Here is a 21494-nt window from a genome sequence, read left to right on the forward strand (position 1 = left end):
GCGATATTAGCTCTATTTTATTCTGCTGTAGTAATCACAAATGAGACGCTTGACCATCACAGTTTCATAAGCTCTCCATCCAAATTATATTATTTTCACTTGGTAATGGCAATTTTAAATTGTTGTTTACATTCTAGCAAGCCAATGCCGTCGCTAGAAAGGTTTGTGGCTCATAAACATAATTCTGCACAGTCAATTTTGTATTTATTACATCATATCATGGTTGTATCGAATCTTGAAGCCCATATCGCATATAGAACCGCATTGTGAGATACACACATCGTCCCATCCATAATGCACAGGTGACACAAACCCAACAGAAGATCCACAAAGGAGTTGTAGGAGAGGAATTAATCGTCACGCCCCCCTCCCAAAATCTTTCAAACTAATTATGGTTCGACATTCGCATGGAATGTAGCCTGAGCAAGTTCGGTATCGCTTATTAGCATATCATTAATATAACATAGCACATACCCGAGTCAATTTGTAACAGTCTGTCAAATTGTTACGCAGCGTGCACTTTTTTTTTTTCAGGGACACAATTTCATCAATAATAAGAGAATGCTATCAGCCAGGGTTTACTGGATGGATGAACTGCCAACTTTACACACACTTCATTCCCTGACACAAGGCTCTGCTTGTCTAGGTTATGATTGAATGAGATATCACAAAATGAACTTTTCGGGCGTCCTGGCCCCGAACTCCCAACGCCAGCCTGTGAAGAAAAAAGCCGGCTTTATGAATTTAACATGCGTGCGGTAAGGCAGCGTAGCCAGCCGACAGCAGAAGAGAGGAGGAACGCGTCTTCACGGACGAGTACTCCGCTACAGATCAGTCAGTCATACTGACACAGCGGGGGAAAGCAGACCAAAAAAAAAAAAAAAAAGAAAAACGGTAAAAACAAACTGAACGGCTGCAAAAATGTTTAGCGGGATCCATCAGAAGGGCTTTTTTCTTTTTTTATGAGATGTGAAATGGCGTTGCACCACCGCTGCCGTCCTATAGGGACAGACAGAAGCAGAATAAAACACCAAAAAAAAAAAGAACATATTAAAAAACTTCAAAAACAGAAAGCTGCTGCGAAAGTGTAAGGCGCGATCCTGTGGGGTCCAATTTGAATCTTTGCTGCCTCTTTGAATGTGCAGATATGAGGTAGCACAATGCACACACCGCCTTAGTATAGCTTGAGTTTATTCACAATCCAGGCCTATGTGGGCTGGAGGCTGGGTTGGTGTGTGTAGAGGGGTGAGGGGGGGGGGGTTTGGGGGGGCAGAACTTAACCAATTTATCTCCATACCGTTGCGTCTGGCGGCCTTCTGTTTGCCTCTGGTTTATCTAATGTAGAGTCGCTCCCGCCACCTGTGTTAGCAGACCCGACCGGCAGCCGAGGATGCCGCCACGCAATGGCGCCCGCTCCCACTTTAAGAGGATGGATTAGGCCCGCGCGCCGTCGACCGGCCTCGGTGAGGGATGGCTCCGATGGCGGGGCCCCCCGAGCAGCGGAGCGGGTTCGCCCGGCCGTCGCGGCGGGAAGCCCGTGCTCGTTCCTCCCGTTTCCCAAGGTCTGCCTCTCCGCGCGGAAAGCCGCAGGTGATTTATTATTCATTACGCCGCGCGAACGCCCATCCATTCTTCTGGCACTTTAAAATTCTCTAAGTACTGTAGACTTCCATAGCTTATGGAGAGCGCTGCTTGACTTTCATTGCCGCTAAAGAGGGAAGGAAGGGCAGGGAACCGACTGCGCCGCTAAGTCTGGCAATGAATAATGATCCGGCATCTCCACGAGGAGCCTTTGAGGAGCTCTATCTCCATTATCATCATGATCATAATCAGCATCCATATCAACTGTATACCTTTCGCTAAGCCACTATTGCATGTGCATGAACCCCCCTCCGTCTGGGGCAGCAGCATGTGGGATGTGAGTACATGAGAGGGACTCATGAAGCTGCAAAGAGAGGATCCATTTGATCCAAGATAATAGAATGCAAGATAACAGAAAAGCAAGCATCAGCTGAAGCGCACAGAATATGCCTGATTTCTCCAAAGAGCCCCGTAATCAAAGGGCTAGCGAGGTCCCCCAGAGTACACATGGTTCGGTGTGTAGACATGCACACACAGAGAATAAGCAACTAAGGATAAGTCTTTCTTAACTTTACTTGTCACTGAGCAGGAAGAGGAGATGTGAGGGTAGAACCAAACCAGTGATACTACCAAGCCACTGAAGATGTCAAAATGATCCATTCTATTCATACTGACAGCTTGGCAACTCTTCGGAGCTGTAAAAAAAATGGGCTATCTGAGGTGATACCTGGGTAGCGGGTGAAGGTACAATATATTATACAGTATATTCCTAAATTTCCCCAAGGGGATTAATAAAGTGCTATCTTATCTTATCTTATCTTATTAAGGTACAAATTCACTAAAGGTTTGCTCAGGGAAGAGTGCATGCTATGTCACCAAAATGACCAAATCAGAAAGCCATGCTATTCACTAACGCTGCACAATGAGTGGAAAGCTGGTCAGAAAATAAAGCCTCTTTGCACCTGCAATGGTCCTGCATCTGTAAATTATATGCAAATCTCTGTACACACAACACCAACACCAACTCCCAATTGGGAGTGGACAAACTCAAAGAATCATGTGTTGTGAGGTTGGTGAGTGAGCCAGGAAGCAAAAGAGAGGGTTTTTCCATCCTAGAATCTCAAATCAGATCAGAGAATGCTCCAATTATAAAGGAGCTTTAGGGCGCAAAGGTGCCAGCCTTGGAGGATTAGTCTTACAGCTGAAGCAATTTATGCTTACAATCGGTGATGAAGGGGCTATTTGCTTGCACAATGCTCCGTTCAAGGGCTTGTTTGCGCCACAACTTGACTTGTATAAATATCTTAGTGCCTAAGATGAAAACTCGCACTCACAGTCTTAATGAATCTGGGCCTAAGTGGGATTCGAGAGGTAGCGGAGCTGGACTTGTTCTCACCTGTACGGCCACTACAGACAGCACCTCCACCGAGATCCTGTTGAATTCGTCGAAGCAGCCCCACGCCCCCGTCTGAGCCAGGCCTTTGTAGATGTTCCCACAGGACTGGCGGACAGACCGAGACAGACGTTCAGATTAACAATGTAGGACAGACAGACAATCACTCAGGCAGGCAGGGAGGAAGGCAGGAAGGCAGGCAGGCAGGCCGGCGGCGACTCAGTCTGACTGAGAAGGCGAGCGCCGAGACAGATCGAGAGATGTTTCGCCAATTAGACAGAGATATATACGGGCGGACGTGCAACTTCGCCGCGGCCGCCGCTGGATCTGCATTGAGCGCACGGCAGGCTGCGAGCGGGTGAATAATAACGGTATGCAAACAAGGGCCCCGCGCCGCTCCAACAAAGGGGGGGATCCGGTGTAGGGGAAGAAGAAGAAGAGGGTTCAAATGCCGACCACCCGCATTTTAGCTTTCTCCGAACACAAAACGCCGGCTTCAGAGCGGGCGAACAGCCCTCCGGAGAGCCGCCGGGCCCGGGATGAAGGAGGGAGCCGACTTTTCCTCCCAATTACAGGGCCCGAGGAAACCTTCTCTGACGCAAACCGGAGTTGACGGGAGGACTGATTCAATGTGGGTGTGCGCGCACGTGTGTGTGTGCGTGCATACCTGAATATGAGCTTGTGTAACAGCGTGCGCGGTGAAGACGAGAGTTTCTAGTGCCCCCAGTTCCTCCAGGAGTATATTAGCGCCTCTTTCTGACACCTTGCTGCAGTGTGTATAGCCGGGGGCGCTGCATGCCTGTATACTGTAATGATGCCCCTGTCTGGGGAAGCGGGAACAAGCTGTATCAGAAGATTATGTTTACGTCTCCCTTGACCGCTCTATATGCAGCGAGTGTGTGTGTGTGTGTGTGTGTGTACGGATATGTGAGTGTGCATAATAGCAGGGTGCGGGATGAATGCCGAGAGGCCGTTTATGACGCGGTTTTAGAAGAATAAGCGTAACCATCGGGGTTTAACTAATCGCCTCATCCTGCGAGGGGAGGAGGGGGAGCGGGGGGGCGGGAGGTTGGTGGGGCGAACAAGAGATGAAAAGAGGAAAGATGAAAAGAGAAGGATGTAGAGATGGACTACTTTAATGAAAACTACTATATAGCGTACCGGTGACAAAGGCAGAAATGAAAAGAAACATGCATAATACGGACTGCTAGTACGCGCATACGGACAGACACACGTGCGCACACACACACACACACGTTCAGTACCTTGTAGTCCATTTGCTCCGAGCAGTTGAATACGTAGACCATGATGCCGAGGGCCCGGCCCAGGTCTTTGGTGGTCTCCGTCTTCCCCGTGCCCGCAGGCCCCGCCGGAGCGCCGCTCATAGTCAGGTGGAGGGACTGGGTCAGAGTGATGTAGCATCTAAATATAGTGGAAATACACACATATATGCATCAAGTGCCAGAAAAAAAAAAAGGGCTTTCGACTGACTTCCATTTATGAAGATCAAGTCAAGGCAGCTGTCTTCCACTTCACTACAATGAAGAGCTTTGGCTATACTCACACAGGCACATTTAAAGGTTAAATGTGTAATATTTCTGCTTTACTGAAGTATAATATGACTTGATCAGCACAGGTTCCTGAATGGTACTGAGTGAGACAAAGTGAACAGCCGTGGCAGTAGGTTTCGGCATTCAAAAACACAGCAGTGAGCTGAGGCTGATGTCTTTCTTGTTGTATGAAGGCTCCTCCTGCCACGCCAAGGTCCATTCGAAGATCCGGCAATTTGTTTTTGCCTTGCTTATCGGCAAAAACACACATCGGAAAATATAATTTGAGACTTTATTACTAATCGGTAGGATGTTCCGGTAAATTCGGCATGTATATAATCCTCCAAAAAGCTTGAATTTTAACAGACCGGCGCCGGGGAAGTGGTGTTACTTCACACACAAAATAACTCCTTACCTTCGATATGTTCCAAAAATCCACAAACAACAGGAATCGTGATAATGTCAGTATCCTAATCACAGCAGGTGACTCTAAATTGCCCATAGGTACGAACATGTGTGTGTGTAGGAATAAGTGGGTGAAGAATTTTGGGAAATTTAGCTGCCACATTTCATTGTCCAGACTGACTTGTGAGTGCAACAGTAGAAAAAGCTGTAATTAAATTAAAAGGGTCAGACACACTCACACAGTGTTAAATGATACAAATAACACATAAACACCGCAATCTTATAACCGGCTCTGGCAAACTCTTGATGTCTGCTCTACCATCATTGTACATAACCTCATTATATGATAATATAATCTTCTTCTGTGCTTTGATCATCACACAGGCTGATTACCAACACCAGTGATTGCTTCTCCTGCAGAAGCTGTCAAGACTAACAAACAGTCTGCCAATCTCCTATCAATAAAACCCTGCACCATCATGGACGTGAACTGATGGAGACAATCAAGACTTTATTGATCAAAGGGATAAACACAATGTTTTGCCTTGAATATCAATACGGCGATGATTTTAATGAGCAGCTGGTTAATAGATGATGTATGGAAGGGGGGAAAATATTGGAAAGCGTAACGAGAGGCGGAAGCTCGGAGAAGACAAACGAGCCCATCTGTATACAGTGCATCATTCGGATACCGTTGCCAACCGGCTTTATGGCTCCCTCCTGAAATATGGCCAAAAATCTCACAATCAATCGTCTGGGTGGTTGGATAAGGATGTCCTGTGCGGAATATCTAAAAGCACCTAGAGGAAGAGGGTGTGAAGGCAGCCTGGGTGGCTGTCGCAAAGGTGGCTTGTTTTATTACACTGTTTTTGAGAGAAACAGCCATGTATCAGTCTCTCTCTCTCTCTCTCTGCCCTCTCTCTCCCTCTCTGTGTGTGTGCTGGCTGGCTAAAATATTCTTGACATTTTGCATAATGGCGCAGGCTTTAGAGATCCTGCAGTAAGTATTGAGCGAATGCTAACCTTGTGCCAATAACATTCCTGCTGCTGTTATAGATTAGAGTGCATGATTCATTTAGCCTAATTATACTGCCGCGGATGGTGAACACACCAGGGTAACCAGCCATAGACAACTCGCGGAGGAACAAGGAAGATAAAAGCCTATCTTCATGACAAATGCTTTCCTCGCAACTGTCTGTGTGCGGCTTTATAATTTATAGATCGCTGCTGTCATGTGAAAACCTCGTAGCGGAACTCCCGTTTCGGTGATTTTCATGTTTTAACTTCAGTTGAAGGATTACACGGTTGTCTGTGGGTTCAGACAAACTCCCCAACCCTTTCAAAACCTACTGGATAAACTCAGAAATGCATGGTGTCAAGCTGAAAACAAGGCTGTTTTTCTTTTGCACCTGACAGCAGCAATATGTATTCTATCTCACCGATGCCTACCCCGGTGTATGAATAAGAATACCGTGGAGCGAACATGCTTTCGCTGTGTTCCCAACTCGGCTCGTGTGGATAAAAAGCTCCGACATCCAACCCCCCCGGCCCAGAGTACATCGTTGGAATGAAAGTCTGCGGTCACTGTTTGAATCGCGGCGAGCCGCACCGAGGGCACGCGCCATATGGTGAAGCCTCACTCCTCGGCCGCTGATCCAGCCATCAAAGCCCATTGTTCCTGCTTTGTTCGGGCTTCAAAGGGAATACTGGTCAGTCTCAAAAAAAAAAAACACACAGTCACACGCCGCAGTTTGCCAAAGGGCTTCGGAGGCAGGTATTCATCTCTGTGTAGTCGGAACTTTATCGGGAATCCTGCAGAACATGTGCATATGGACAAACAAGTTTTTGGCAAGGCGCCCGCGACTGAGTCGCTCTAAAAGGTTTCGCTTGCGGTGGGTGTACATAATGATGACGGAGGTATGGAATTAAACGTCTTATAATGCTTCGGACCGACAGTATTGGAGGAAAAAGCTTGTGTTTTCCATCAGTTTTTCAATTGCAAAGGAAAAAGTCCAATTTTCAGATTAGATTTTTGAAAATGTACTCATAATGGGTTTTGAATGGGCCTCATATAAACTGACAAACTTGATCAACTCGTAAAAGATAATACAAAAAACCTATTAGGGAATTATTAGCTTTTTATGTGGCATCAGGAAACTACTACATATTAGATGCTCTTTTCATCTAGAGGTTTTTACATCATCTTTTGCAAGAGCGAGGGGGCTGATAGCCTTTGGCCGACGGAAACAGCTGTACCTCTCAGTCGACAAGCAATCACAGTGTTTTGCTGCATCTCACTCCGAGCAAAAGACACCGACGGTGACATCTCCGTACCTGTCGGTGAGAGGAGTGATGACTAATCGCGGGGTGTTGCCCAGGTATTCGTAGGAGTAGAGGAACTGGGCGTCGCAGATGTTCGCGAAGCAGTGCCTGTCCTTCTCGTCCCAGCGGTGCCTCAGCTGCGAGAGCCACACAAACGCCTGGGAGTTCTCCACCTTGAGGAGATGGAGGGAGAGGGTTCAGAGAGAGAAAGAGAGAGAGAGAGAGAGAGAGAGTCAAAAAAGAGACAGTGCCAGGGCTAGAGAGAAAGCCTGGAATAATCTTTGCTTTTCCACCTTCTAATTATGGTAATGACATACCTTGCTTGAATATCTTAAGTGCATTACCCGCTGGTACCTCGGGTAATAGCCTCTCAAAAGAGAGCTGCTCCAGTCAGCTCGCCTGCGGAGGAACTTTACATACGTGGTCCTGACCAGGTTTTAAGCATTCTGCCCCCCGCTCACCTTTTGAGCAATTATCTTGGCAACCACGTCTCTGGCGTGGACGTCGATGGTGCAGATGGTCATGACCTTCTGGCGATCGCCCGGCGAAAGCTGGCCGATCAGCATGGAGATGAGGGTGTTGAGCTGGGACACCTGCTTCTTGTAGTACTCCTTCATGGCGTTCTCGTAGCCCTCCTCCAGGCGGGCGAAGGCCATGCCGACATCGGACGTCCACCAGATCTGGGTGCAGGTCAGCGCCACCTGAATGGAGAGTCAGAGGCAATGAGAGCGGTCGTAGGGAGCAATCAATGCCGCCGCCACAGGGCCATAACGGCTAAGAAAGGCCATATAATGGAATTATTACTGTTAATGGTGGGGGTAATTTGGTGGTTATAGTTGGAGCCAGTGTTTCCTCTGTGTGTTCTACAGCAAGGAATTTACCACCGCTGCTACAGAAAATGTGAAATTAAAATTAGCATTGCAATTATCATCTAAAAGTAAAATTAAGTGTAGTCCAAATGTTTTAGAAGTAATGATTTCATTCTGATTAAAAAAACAGCACTTTTAGCACTACAGCATCAACTTGAAACATAACTTAGACTCAAACAGCGACAGATATGGGACAAAACTAGAATGATGCCCCCGAGCACTACAGCTGCATAAAATTAATTACAGAGGAAACACTGTGGAGCGGTTTGGGGCCACAAACACAATCTTGTTTAAGGCATTCCTCTTGTTAACTTTAGGGAAAATAAATGGACCTATTCACCCTCCTGCTTGTTAAAAGACGACTCTGACTTTTCAGCAGTTTGCTCCATTGGTCACCTTGCCGAATATCGGACAAGAGTTTTGGCACCAAAATCATCTCCGGTAAATAGTTAGCAGTCAGGTGCTAACGCTCTAGCATACAGTATCTTAAGTAGGCAATTAGCACTATCCTAAAAATGAGAAAATGAGAACTGGCTAGAAGATTTTAATGACACATGTCTAAGCCTTCCAGACTTGTTTGGAGGATTGGTAAAATAGACCTAAAATGCAACAAAATAATTCTGCCTGTGGGACTTCAAGTGTAGCTTGTTTGTTTACACAGGAATTGAACAAATTTAGCCAGACAGCTAAAGTTTTTGTGCTGTTGGAATAGACTTCACTAATGATTTTGTTTTCAGAAGTTATGAATACAGTTCCATAGAATCAAAACCAATACTAACTTTGGATTATTAAAGGGTTTAGGGTTAGGGCTAACCCTAACCCTTCATATTTTGGATAATGCTAATCGCCTACGATTGCTTAAACATACTGTATGCTAAAGCGTTAGCATGCGCACTGGACAGAGCTATCTACCAGAGACACAGAGATGATTTTGGTACCAATCAGATATTGGGTAAGGTGACCAATGGAACAAACTCCCATAAAGTCGGTGTAGTCCTTTAAATCTGATCATATGGCCCACTACCTGAGCTGGATAGTCGAACAGCCACTGCTCTCTGGGTTTGTCTTCATAGGCCATCACTGCCTCGGTCATCTCATGGCGAACCGTGGAGCGCATGGTGTCCAGAACGCGGTTCAACCAAACCTCCACCTTACACCCAAATCACAAAGAACCAAAAGACAGAGCTGTGAATATAAACGGTGAAACATTGCCATGTCCCTTACGCGAGCACCGAGGGGCTCTCTTATCAATGGACCCTAATGAGGTCATTAATAAGCATTAGAGTGGAAGTGGAATCAGGGATATACTATGGGATGTAATGGAAAATTAATGGATTTATGGGCTTTGATATGCATAACCCCTGGGGCAATGACTCGATTCCATTTGTCTCTTTTATTGTGTGTTATGATATCTATATTTGATATATGTTTCCTCTGTGTCCGTCCATAACGGATAACGACAGGTGAGTGAATCTTCCATCATGGGATGAAATGACTGACAGGCATTTTCACACCTATTACATTCATCAATAGAGCAGGCTTTGTGCCACTGTCAGCTATAATTATGATGAAGACGAACAGAATAAATGTCTTACATGGGGCATGCAGACCCCAAGCCACAGAGACGATGGTACTGAAATTTTAGAGATGCAGATCACTATTACATGTATGTGTATTTTACCTGTCCAGTGCAGTCACAGGGCTGATTAAAGGGGACATACTCCTCCTCTTTGCTGTACATGCCCAGGCCAGTCTTAGTGGGATCCCCCCCTCCATCTGCTTCAAACTGCATCTTTGCCATGTTGTCAAACAGCTTCGACAGATGCTTCTGGACCTGAGCAGACGCAGCGTGAGAGAGACACATTCGGCTCGGACTCAATTGACAGGCAGTTCACAATCCGACTGCTATTTTCTTTGCCGCTGTGCAAATAAACAGCGTTTTGTTATGGGGTTTTCAGCATGGTATAATATAATATAAGGGCGAGACCCTTGTTCTGCAGCATGCCTGCTAACTTCCGCTCAGAGTGATTTATTGGCAAGTTGTGCTCAAGAGTGATTTATTTCTGCAAGGTGGAAATGCAAAAGACAATGTCCTGATGATGGAGGGAGCAGCAGCCTGCAAAACTATGACCCACATTGCCCCTGTGTGGAGACTCGGAGTACTACACACATCAACAGCACTCAGATTACTGTTCCCCACAAGAGGAGCTGAATGGTGAAATCAGTTTTAGAGCATGGCTTTAGAAAACTGATTTAAAGCAACTGCCAAGCATACTGCCATGGTGGGGAAAGCCACAAGCGTTGTTTTTTCTGACTCTCTGGCACTCTATGAATTGACTGAGCAACATAACATTCACTTCTATCCTTAGCAGAGCACCTACCTGGTGTGGGTTGGTCCCATTGGAGAGGATGTCCAGCAGATCAGCTGAGGAAATGAAGTAAAACCTGGGGAAGGCCAGACGCTTGGTGTCCAGGTACTCAGCCAGAGCCTTCTCACATAGAGACAGCCTGTAGGGAAATATAGTGTTCATAGTGCCAGTGTGCGTGTAGGAGAGCAAGAAAGAACTGAAACTACACACCCTATACCATCTGAGTGCATTCTGTATCAGACAAAAAGGAGGAAAAACACAGCAATCCTCAAGCCTCACCTGCTCTGAATGTCCTCCAGTTTGCCGAACAGGCCCGGTTTATTGGTGGCCTCCACCACGTTAGGCGTTTTATGGGCCGCGCTCGCCAGCTCTTTGAAATCGGCATCAATCCCCTCAAAGCGCTTGGAGTCCTGCAGAGGGATTTCGCGAGGGAGCCCGGCCAGGGGATTTAGGTTCCCACAGGAGAGAGGGGAGAATCACAGAGATTTAATGGCAAACATCTGGATTTAAGCACAGCCGAACATCGCGGGGGCAATTAAGGAGTCGTGTAATTCCCGTTTCCTGAAGTAGGACTGCGAGGCAATTAATGGATTCTTAATTAACAACGATGACGGTCACGCTAGTCTAGCTTCATATGGCGATGACAAGGGAGCAGGTTAATGCCTGCATGCATGTGAGTCTGAGAGTGATGTATGAAGGTTGGACCTGTGATTAACCTTTGTGTGTGTGCATGTGTTGGTGAGTTTATGTGTTATGTTATGCATGTATGTCATACCTGATTATTTGCACATGTGCGTGTTTTTCACATTTTAGAATAATAGTAAAGACATCAAAAGCTCTGAAACAACACAAATGGAATTATGCAGTGACCAAGAAAGTGTTGAATCAAAACTATCTTATATTTTAGATTCTTTGCCTTGATGGAAAGGCAAAGGCTTTGGAAAGAAATTCATACATAGGATCAACTTCACTATTTATATTTGTCTAAGACACTCATTTCAAGCATTTAAGCAGAAGCCTTTAGATCAAAATGGCTTTAACAGAATGAAAAACATAGTACATTCAATCAGATGTGTCCAAACTTTTGACTGGTGGTGTATATCCGCGCCTGTGTGTGTGTGTGTTTGTGAGTGTGTGTGTGCAACCTCGGGCAGCTGTGAGCGGATGTCCTCCGAGCCAATGAAGATGCTTTCCAGGTGGGTCCAGGTCCGCTGCACTTCGAACCAGATGGAGATGACTGAGTCAGCCACGGAGAGCCTACGCTGCCACGATGACACTTCATCCAGGAAGTGGGCGATGTACTTGGACGACATGAGATTCTGCAGCTGCACCTGGTTGTCCTCCAGGGTCTCAATCAGGTCCTCGTCCGAGCGCAGCAAAGGCACCTGGGTCCTGTGGTGGGGTTCGTACTGGAACTGCATACCTGGAGAGGATCGATACGCTGCGTCAATAGGTCACAGACTATAGGCAGCTGGCTTTGTTTTGTTGAAACAAAGCCAGAGTGCTACTGCAGCCTGTGCAAAATATGACAGAATCATCTTCAGAAAGATGTTATTTTACTGGTTGTGTTCTGATTTAAAGGTGCTATGTGTAGCATTTTTAAATGTCAGTATATCACTGTCAAATTAATTGTGGTACCTTGGTGTAATTACCGTAAACAAATGAGACAATGGTCAAAACGATTTGTAGCCTTTATCTCACGCCGGTGGTATTGTTATTGCGAGTGTTTTTCTAAATTAAGACCACATTTCCCATAAACCCCCCCTGTTTTCTGTCGTAAAGGTGATGTCAAAGTTTTTCTCTTTGAATTTACTGAAAAGGATCAACTTGTTGGAAGTGATTTTTCCATCGGCCTTTCACTCCTTCCACCATCTGCCATTGCCAGAAGCTTTAGCTCTGTTTGCTCTGGATGAACAGCGCCCTCTTGCTGTTTTGTGCCGTAAAGCGATCCAGCAGATTTCCTGCCAAATCCGATTCGGTGGCACACAGTGTAAAATGCAGTGTAGAGGCTGCCAATCTTCTCAGCGATGGTCTCATTAGTTTACTGTAATTATACTGATGTCTCAAAATGAATGTGGTGATGATTTGGTGATGGGAAAATAGTACATGTAGCACCTTTAAAGATAGAGAGGAACTGTTCAAAAGTGGGCTGGGTTGGACCAGAACACACCTGGAAAGTGACTCAGTGCTTTATACATAATCTTGAGTAGTCTCAAATTCTGGATTCTTCAAAACTAATAAAGCAGAGGGGGGAATTGTTCAAAAATGGTATTATTGGTTGAAGTAAGCACTAAAAATAAACAATTTCCCACGAAATACAAGTAATGGGATTTTGATCCCATTGAACACTACTGTACCGGTCCATGTGGAGTTGAGTTCAGACAGGACCTTCTCCATGCCCATCTCTTTAACCGCCTTGTCCACGATGCCTCTCACCTCCTCTTCAAAGCAGTGCAGGTTCAGCTGCAGCAGGTCAGCCAGAGTGGTCTCCTGCTCATACAAAATCACATCAGTACTTCACCTACAATTCATTATAAGCCACGTTATATAATACGATAGCATTAGTAACATTAGCATTAGTTACTGGTGAGCACTGGCTGAACAAGCTGATTCTGGTTTAAAAATAGATATCAAAGCGCACCAATTTAGCCTTCATAAGACTTTTTTGTAAAAACAAAACAGCTGAGAACTACAAATAATTCTCCTCTGAGCCTCTTTCTGCAGTACAAACAGGCATACTGAGCACTCAGAGAGGGCTGGGGAGGAAAATAAGAAAATAACTGGAGAAAAAATGCCTTGTGTGTATCGCCATTATTGGCACATTATTAGCACTGCAGTTTGCATCAGATATGAAAAAAGAACAAAGCTAAACACATTTGCTGTGAGTTTATAGTTCATAAATACAACCCATAATGTGAAAATATTCACCCACAGTCCTAAACAGAACTATATCTATAAAATCCCAAGCTCTTATTGTTTATCGCTGAGAATAAACTGAGAACCTGGTCCATGGTGAAGCGGACTCCGGTAGCAGTCATCAGCTGGTGCCAGTGTCGGGCTCGTATGGCCGGGTTTTGGAGCTCGGCCACGGCCCGGAGAGAGGTGAGGAGGTTCTTCACCCTGCTGTCCAGACCTGTGAAGGCCTCCCACGCTCTCACCTGGCAGACACAGCAGCAAGGGGAATCAGTACAAGGGCTTTTGACAGGGCCCAGGGAGCTGGGAGCTGGGCTATGTGTTCTGTAAGAAGTAGTTTTCTGTCTGGGAATAAAAACTGTGCTATCTGTCCAATAGTAAAAAAATAATTTTTGAAACCTTTATTTATCCAGGGAAAGTTGCCTAAGCTTCCAGCAGCGCCATGTTTCACATTCATACTGTTAAAACATTCACAACTAATAGCTTTCCAGTACAACCAGTCCTCTACTGTCAGCCACTGAGCAAGCCTTGCTCAAAGGCAAATCAATGGTAGTTTTTGAGGCTGCGGAGTAGGCTTGGGCCGATATTCGATAATATTGAATATTGCAATATCTTGCAAATATCGCAATATTTTCCACAATATCGCATATTGCAAACTTTTAAACTTAGAAACCTATAATCTACTAGCGGTAGGATAGTAAAAAAACAAAATAATCATAGTCATTGTATTTCAAGTGGGCTCCCTTTTCCACAAACAGCCAATTTTCCTAGAAATGTAAGGAATTAGCAAATTACACCAAAGGGCAATTGTTTTTGCTTGAATAGTAAGATAAAATGTTCAATAATTTATTTATTTAATTTAAAAGAAATAAAATAAAATACAAAAAAACAACAACAACAACAAGAAACAAAACACTGCCCCTGCCCCCACGATAATATTGTATATCGCGATATTCAATTTTAGATATCGCCCAAGCCTAAAGGGAAGAGCATTAGTCATTCACTTCCCCCACCCACATTTTCCCACCCAGTCTGCGGATCTGAACTTTCCGGCCCCCTATCTACAGCCTCCTCTTTCTCACCCCGGCCTCATCCTCCCCTCACCTCTTTATCCAGCGCCCGTATATCTTTAGAGAACCGTTTGCACTCCAGCTCCATGTCCTCCACGTGGATGTCCCTCCAGGGGGTCGTCCTCCAGGCGGCCATGCTGGACTCCACCACGGTGATCATGTCCCACAGCTCCTTCAGCAGGCCCACCTCGCGCCTCGGTAAACGAGAGGAGGGGGGGGGGAGACACAAGACGAATTAAACTGCGTGAAAGCGGCGAGGCTCCAGATACCGACTGAGAATGTAAAAGAGCGTCTCTATTACAATGGCTCATTAGTTTCGAAATTTTGGCACGGGCTCGTTCTGGCGGCGTCTCGCTCCGGGCGCCGTCTCCAGGCTTACCTGCATTGTCGGAGCTGTCTGTAGTCGGAGACGGTGACCTCGAACAGGCTGGCCGACTCCACCAGGGAGGCCATCACCGCCTCCCGCTCCTGGATCCGCCGGTGGGACGCGTCCAACATCTGGTAGGGGTTCTCGCTGTCAAACCTGGACCGATGCACGGACGCACACACACACACACACACACACACAAACCCAATATAACTCAGGCTGTGTTTAGGTAATGAAGGGCTGCAGTTTTGCCAAGCCTGATTTGGCTGCAGCCTCACCAGGCCAGAGTCCCCAGTGCTAACTGCACACTGTGACAATTAACAATGACTTCCATGACATTAATGGGGAAATAATCACCAGGTTATTAAGAGACCAATTATGCACATAACTAATATGACAATTACACATTATGAGGAAGCAACTCTACCTATGAATTAATTATCATTATGTTAAGATTCAATTAGCCTTGTCTGATGTTAGAGTTGATAACGGCTCTTTATTAACGAGTGATAGTAAAGGAAGGGTGATTATCTTTTCCAAGGTACTCAATGACCTCGGTCACAAAGAGGAAAGCTAAAGAGTAAATCATGCTGTCTTCACTGACTGGCACCGAAACACCGAAACTAGATCCAAAAAAACCAAGGCTGCGATTTGATGGAAATCCGTATTTATTTCACCTGAAGGGCCCGTGTTTGCGAAAGTGCTCCCTGAAGGCGTGCTGCTCCACGTCGAACGAAGCGCACTTCCTGCGCAGGCTGGCCACCTCGATGGCCTGCAGTGGCGCCACCTGCTGTTTGACCAGCACCGCCTGCTTTTTCACATTGGTCCACTTCTCCGGCAGCTCCTGGACGACAGATAAATAGATGGACAGATAGAGAGGGAGAGAGTGAGAGGAAAGCAAGAGGGTGTAAGAGCGAAAGATAGATGATAAATTGCCAGGAGGAAGAGCATGGAACAGAGATGAGCGATTGAGAGAAGGGGGGAGACGCAAACAAAAAGAGTAAGAGAAATGGTTGTGTCTCAGATGGAATAAGCGGAAAACAGAGCAGGCGGTAGAAAGTACCTCACCTCTAACTGTTTGTAGACCACGTCAGGCAGCTCCTGTTCGTAGACCTTCAGCAAAGCAATGGTCTGCTGCAGGGGCTCAAACATGGCGTCCGTGCCGTTTTGTCTCTCCTTGACGGCCAGCAGGTGACCCATGACCCCCACCAGGCCGCCGTAGTCGCCCTCCTCCACCCGCCGGCCCAGACCGGCCTCGGCCACGCTGGTGAACTTCTCCAGGTCTGACAGACTGGGGATAGATGACTGTGACTGTTAATGTCTGCACAGTACAAAAAGTAATGTACTGCAACTAATGTGCCCCTTATCGTTTAGTCAAATATTCACTCTTAAAAGGCATACTGAGTAGGGTTTTGCCTGTTGTGGCTTGTAAACACACAAAGTTGACCCCTCCTCCATGGCTCAACAAGATGTGAAGAGCACGCCCCCTGAACGCGGTTGTCAGAACAGCACAAACAGTAAGTCCAAAAAAAAAGTACAGCAATGCGAAACACCAAGCAGACAAGACTTGTTCCAAACTTAAGAGTGGGGGTTGGAGACTACTGAAGGAGAGGATGAGGATGAGGATGAAGAGTGACGCAAACTTGACCTGGTTTCTGTCACACAGGTAGGAGCCAGTTAGCTCAGCTAGCTATATCAGCAACGAAGCTACGCTAACAGCAGTAACGTTAGCTAGCTGCCAGCTCACGACACACACTAGCTCTAACTCCAGTTACTTAAACAATATTACACGAGAGGGTGAGCTTTGCCGTCATTATTGGCACGACAGTGATGCTGTCAGCGCCTCGGTCCGTAAGCATCACTGAAATAGTGCCAATAATGACGATAAAGCACACCCTCGAGTGTAATATTGCGATTATACAACGGTTACCAACAAAATAAAAGATATCGTTAAAATGTATTCATATTGTGGGGCAATTCGCTCTCAAAATAAAAAAAAGTTTTGCTAGTGTTATCTTCCGTTTCCCCGGAAATACATGGGTTCTGACTAATAACTGTAAAACAATCAGTCACGTCAGTAGACTCCCAAGTAATGAAACCAAGTTTACTACTCCAGCAAGTAGGCCGACCCTTAGTAACGACCTAGCAACAGAGACGATTTCTAGTCCCTGTTGAGTCAGCCAGCCAATTTGAGCTCATGCTTTCTAGAGATCGTGGGATATGCCAAACTGAATAAATACCACACATATAAACACAAAACTGCCTTGCTAGCTCAATCTTGTTGTAACTAAGATATCTGCTGAAAAAAATATTTTTCCATAACATTAGACAGATTTAGCTACTACATCCGCGAACTTCACATGTATTTTTAAGCTAGTTGCGCCGTGTCACCGACTCACCAGCACAGCTGGAGGATGCCAGAGCGTCTAGTAACATCAAGGCTGAACAGAGTTATATTTAAATATATTGTATAATAATATATGGCGGAGTAATATTTAGTGATGAGCACGGCTAGGTGTGCTGCCATGCTGATTTGATCACGTTCTAATTGTCTAGTTGACCAATCAGATTACTTGGTCGGAACTACCTGTTGTATAAAGACAGAGCCAGTGTGACTTTTAAAACGATTCAGCAGTGGTTTTGTGTGCAGGTGTGCCCCGTGCCCCCCGCCTGCCAAAAGATTGACGCCCAGAAACGAGTCTCTGCAAACACACACACTACCAATGGGACATAAATAATGATTGAGTAGAATCATTTTTGGATGAGTTTATGCTATTTCAAGGGGAAGATCCTGCTCAGTATGCCTTTAAAATCTCAATTTTCTTAAAACAAATGACAAATTGTGCCAGTGGGGTAAGATAATTCCAATTTCTAGAAATAAGTGCCGTTTATAAGTTTTTTTCTAACTTTCTTTGAGAAAAATAAGATTTAAAAAGTCAACAGTAGGTTAAATGACTTGAGATGGATATTTTTGCAGTGTGGTGACTGATGTAACTTTTTTTTTGTAACTTAAATCTGTCCACATAAACGAGAACAACAAACTAGCACACCTGTTGGTTACGTGGTCGATGAGGTGCTGTTTGAACATGAAGCTCCACTTCTTGATGATGTTGAGCAAGGCGCTCTTCAAGGCGCGGCCGTCCACCCTCATCCAGCCCTGGAACACACACACCGGCTCCAGACCCTGCACCTCCTCGTAGATTTTCTCATACCTGTGATGAAGACATAACAGATTTCACTATAGGACAGACAGGAATACATGCATTTGGACACAAGCATGCACAGTCATTTAGTCTCAAATTCAGTTGTAAAATGGCATTTTGTCTAAGTGTAAAATTCTGCCAATGGGGGTGAGAAAATTACACTAATTTGAGGAATTTTCTATTAAGTGTTGATACCTTGAAGCAAGGCAGGATAAGGCAGATCACTTAACCGCTATCGCAAAAATGACAATGACAGTGATTCATAAAAAGTTCTTGAAAGAAGTTGATTTGCATTGGAAACGAGTGAAATTATCTCCCCGCTGGCAGATTTCTTAACTTGTTTTAAGAAAACTAAGATGTTAAGACTCAATGACTCTATCTCTCTTCTCTCTGTAGCTCTACTTCTTTTCCTAGCACTCGCTCTTAGTAATATTATAAGGCCACTAAGGCACTTTACATTCTTTATTTTTGGTTGCTTGTAATGTTGGTGATCTAGGAATTGAAGCTTATTCTAAATCAGCTAAATCCCTAAAATGTAAATGTAATGTAAAATGTTAAGATGGATATTTCACATGCATCTCCCCACTCTCCACCCACACACACACACACACACACACAACACCTACCCATCCACCTGCTCCCTGAAGCTGTCCAGGGTGGGGGGGGTTTCCGGGACGCCGTCCTCAGCGAAAGCCTCGATTTCCTGGCTGGTGAGAACGTGGCCGTACAGCAGGAACTGGCGCATGAACTCCTTCCTGTCGTCCACGTACAGGTAGGCGTAGCGCTCCAGGGAGTTGCGATGCTCGCAGCACGTCGCCATGACGCCCTGCACGCGCTCCATCAGCAGCTGACGCATGTCCGCCAGGTCGGCCATGTCCTCCATGTCAGCCTGAGGGGAAGCAGGAGAAGACAGTTGAATAGAACAGAATAGATTAGATTAGATTAGATTAGAGTAGAATGTAATACAATAGATAAGAGTAGAATAGAATAGAGTAGAATATAATACAGTAGTGTAGAATACAATACAATACAATACAGTGGAGTAGAATACAATACTATACAGTATGAGTGGAATACAATACACTAGAGTAGAATAGAATGCAACAGAGTAGAGTAGAATAGAATAGAGTAAAATAGAATACAATGGAATAGAGCAGAATAGAACAGAGTAGAGTAGAATAGAGTAGAGAATTATATAATAGAAGGCAATACAGTAGAATAGAGTAGAATAGAAAAGAGTAGAGTGGAATAGAGTAGAATATAATACAATACAGTAGAGTAGAATAGAATACAATAGAGTAGAGTAGAACAGAGTAGAGCAGAATATAAGACAATACAGTAGAGTAGAATAGAATACAATAGATTAGAGTAGAATAGAATAGAATACAGTAGATTACAATAAAACACAATGGAGTAGAATAGAGCAGAGTAGAGTAGAGCGAATAGAATACAATAGAATAGAGTAGCGTAGAATAGAGTAGAGCAGAATAGAATACAATAGAATAAAGTAGAGTAGAACAGAATACAAAAGAGTAGAGTACAATAGAATGCAATACAGTAGAGTAGCACAGAACAGAGTAGAATAGAATAGAGTAAAGTAGGGTAGAATAGAATACAATAGAGTAGAGTAGAATAGAATACAACAGAATAGAATAGAATACAGTAGAGTAGAATACACAAGAGTAGAGTAGAATAGAATACACAAGAGTAGAATAGAATACACAAGAGTAGAGTAGAATAGAATTTGAAAGCGTAGAGTAGAATAGAATAGAGTAGAATAGAATACAATATAGTAGAGTAGAATAGAGTAGAATACAATACAGTAGAGTAGAATAGAATACACAAGAGTAGAATAGAATACAATATAGTAGAGTAGAATAGAGCAGAGTAGAATAGAATACAATAGAGTAGAATAGAATACAATAGAGTAGAGTAGAATTGAGTAGAGTAGAATACAATACCGTAGAGTAGAATAGAATACACAAGAGCAGAGTAGAATAGAATTCGAAAGCGTAGAGTAGAATAGAATAGAGTAGAATGGAGTAGAATAGAATACAATAGATTAGAGTAGAGTAGAATAGAATACACAAGAGTAGAGTAGAATAGAATATAATACAATAGAGTAGAATAGAATACACAAGAGTAGAGTAGAATAGAATACACAAGAGTAGAGTAGAATAGAATACAATATAGTAGAGTAGAATAGAATCAAGTGAAGTGGAGTAGAATAGAATTCAAGGGTTAGGGCAAATTCCTTAACAAGTGGAATTGTATCACCACAACAGAAGAAAAAAGTTTTTGAGACTGAAATAGAGACTAAATGACTTGTTAAGATGTCTTTTGTTTTTGCATAATAGAGTTACAGAGTTACACTTTCCTCCAGGGCTGCCCCAGAGTGTCAGTACCTGGTAGTGAGGGAAGGGGCAGTGCTGGGCGAGGCGCGGCATCAGGGAGGAGCTGCGGTACACGTCGTTGATGAGGCTCTCCACCAGGTCATAGAAGCCGTCTCCAGCCCCGACCTCCAGAGACGGCCTGAACACCATGTCAGGAACCCTCAGGTCCAGCTGGGCCTCGAACAGCGGGGCTACACCCGCTCTCTGGTCTGCACCGAAAGGGAAGGGGAAGGGTTGAGACGGCATGGGAGACCACTGCTGTACTATAAACCATACAGTGTTGTCACGATAACCGGAGGACTGAATTCAATACTGAATTTTCTAAACGTTCAAAACTTTCACCGAACGTGTTCTGCAAGCTGAGATTCCATCTCAATGTCACCTCCAGAGGACATTTACATGCGGATTGGCATAGTTAATAGAAGGAGAAGAAGGATTGGAAAAGACAGAGCTGCAGTCTGGCAACAGTCCACCACGTCTTGAAGTGGATCCCAGTCCACCTTAACTGGTTGACAAAACTGGTGCCAGGAGCCAAATCTGGAACTATTTCACTTCCAGAGAACAAGGACAGACCCAACAACACATCGAAAACCCCCTGTGTAAAGGTTGCTACAAAGCTGTCCAAGTCAATTGATTGGCTTGAATTTTCAGATAAGCTCAGTATTGGCATCAACATTCTGGTATCGTGACAACACTAGTAAACTACCATACATGTATGTCATCACTCAAATGAAGTGATGCGGTTACACTTTCTTTTCCCACATCTACAGTATAGTGCGTTATAAAGGATGCACTGTATGCAAATATGGTCGTCAATTGGAAGTGTTAACAGTTTCTATTTGGGTAACATAGAAATGGAAATGCGTAAGAGTGATAGATATTTGTAGAAAATCTTTATGGTTGCTAGCAAAAAGACAATAACTAGGCATTGTCTATACCGATGAACCTCCTACTCTTGGCCAGTGGATGAAAATACAGTAGATTGTATATACAGTATGAAATGGCTGTAAGACTACACTCTAAGACTACAAAAAGACAAAGGTGAGGCTTATTGGGACA

At 44.7% G+C, this 21494-nt stretch overlaps 1 protein-coding gene across 1 annotated transcript in view; it reads right to left on the reverse strand.

The window, feature by feature from the left end:
- LOC139649845 (dynein axonemal heavy chain 9-like) overlaps nt 1-21494 on the reverse strand; it is a 100194-nt gene that overhangs the window by 66850 nt on the left and 11850 nt on the right. The window contains 18 exon segments of the mRNA XM_071526347.1: nt 2978-3082; nt 4240-4396; nt 7264-7424; nt 7713-7952; nt 9145-9270; nt 9802-9954; nt 10502-10628; nt 10769-10899; nt 11635-11912; nt 12847-12979; nt 13492-13647; nt 14507-14666; nt 14852-14995; nt 15517-15683; nt 15908-16130; nt 17890-18051; nt 18669-18931; nt 20448-20644. Of these exon segments, the coding sequence (XP_071382448.1) occupies nt 2978-3082; nt 4240-4396; nt 7264-7424; nt 7713-7952; nt 9145-9270; nt 9802-9954; nt 10502-10628; nt 10769-10899; nt 11635-11912; nt 12847-12979; nt 13492-13647; nt 14507-14666; nt 14852-14995; nt 15517-15683; nt 15908-16130; nt 17890-18051; nt 18669-18931; nt 20448-20644 (3083 nt within the window).

The sequence above is a fragment of the Centroberyx affinis genome, unplaced genomic scaffold, assembly GCF_046629955.1.
Source record: "Centroberyx affinis isolate AG114_WGS23_722 - 3 ecotype Tasmania unplaced genomic scaffold, CSIRO-AGI_Caff_v1 ptg001405l_1, whole genome shotgun sequence".
Classification (NCBI taxonomy): Eukaryota; Metazoa; Chordata; class Actinopteri; order Beryciformes; family Berycidae; genus Centroberyx; species Centroberyx affinis.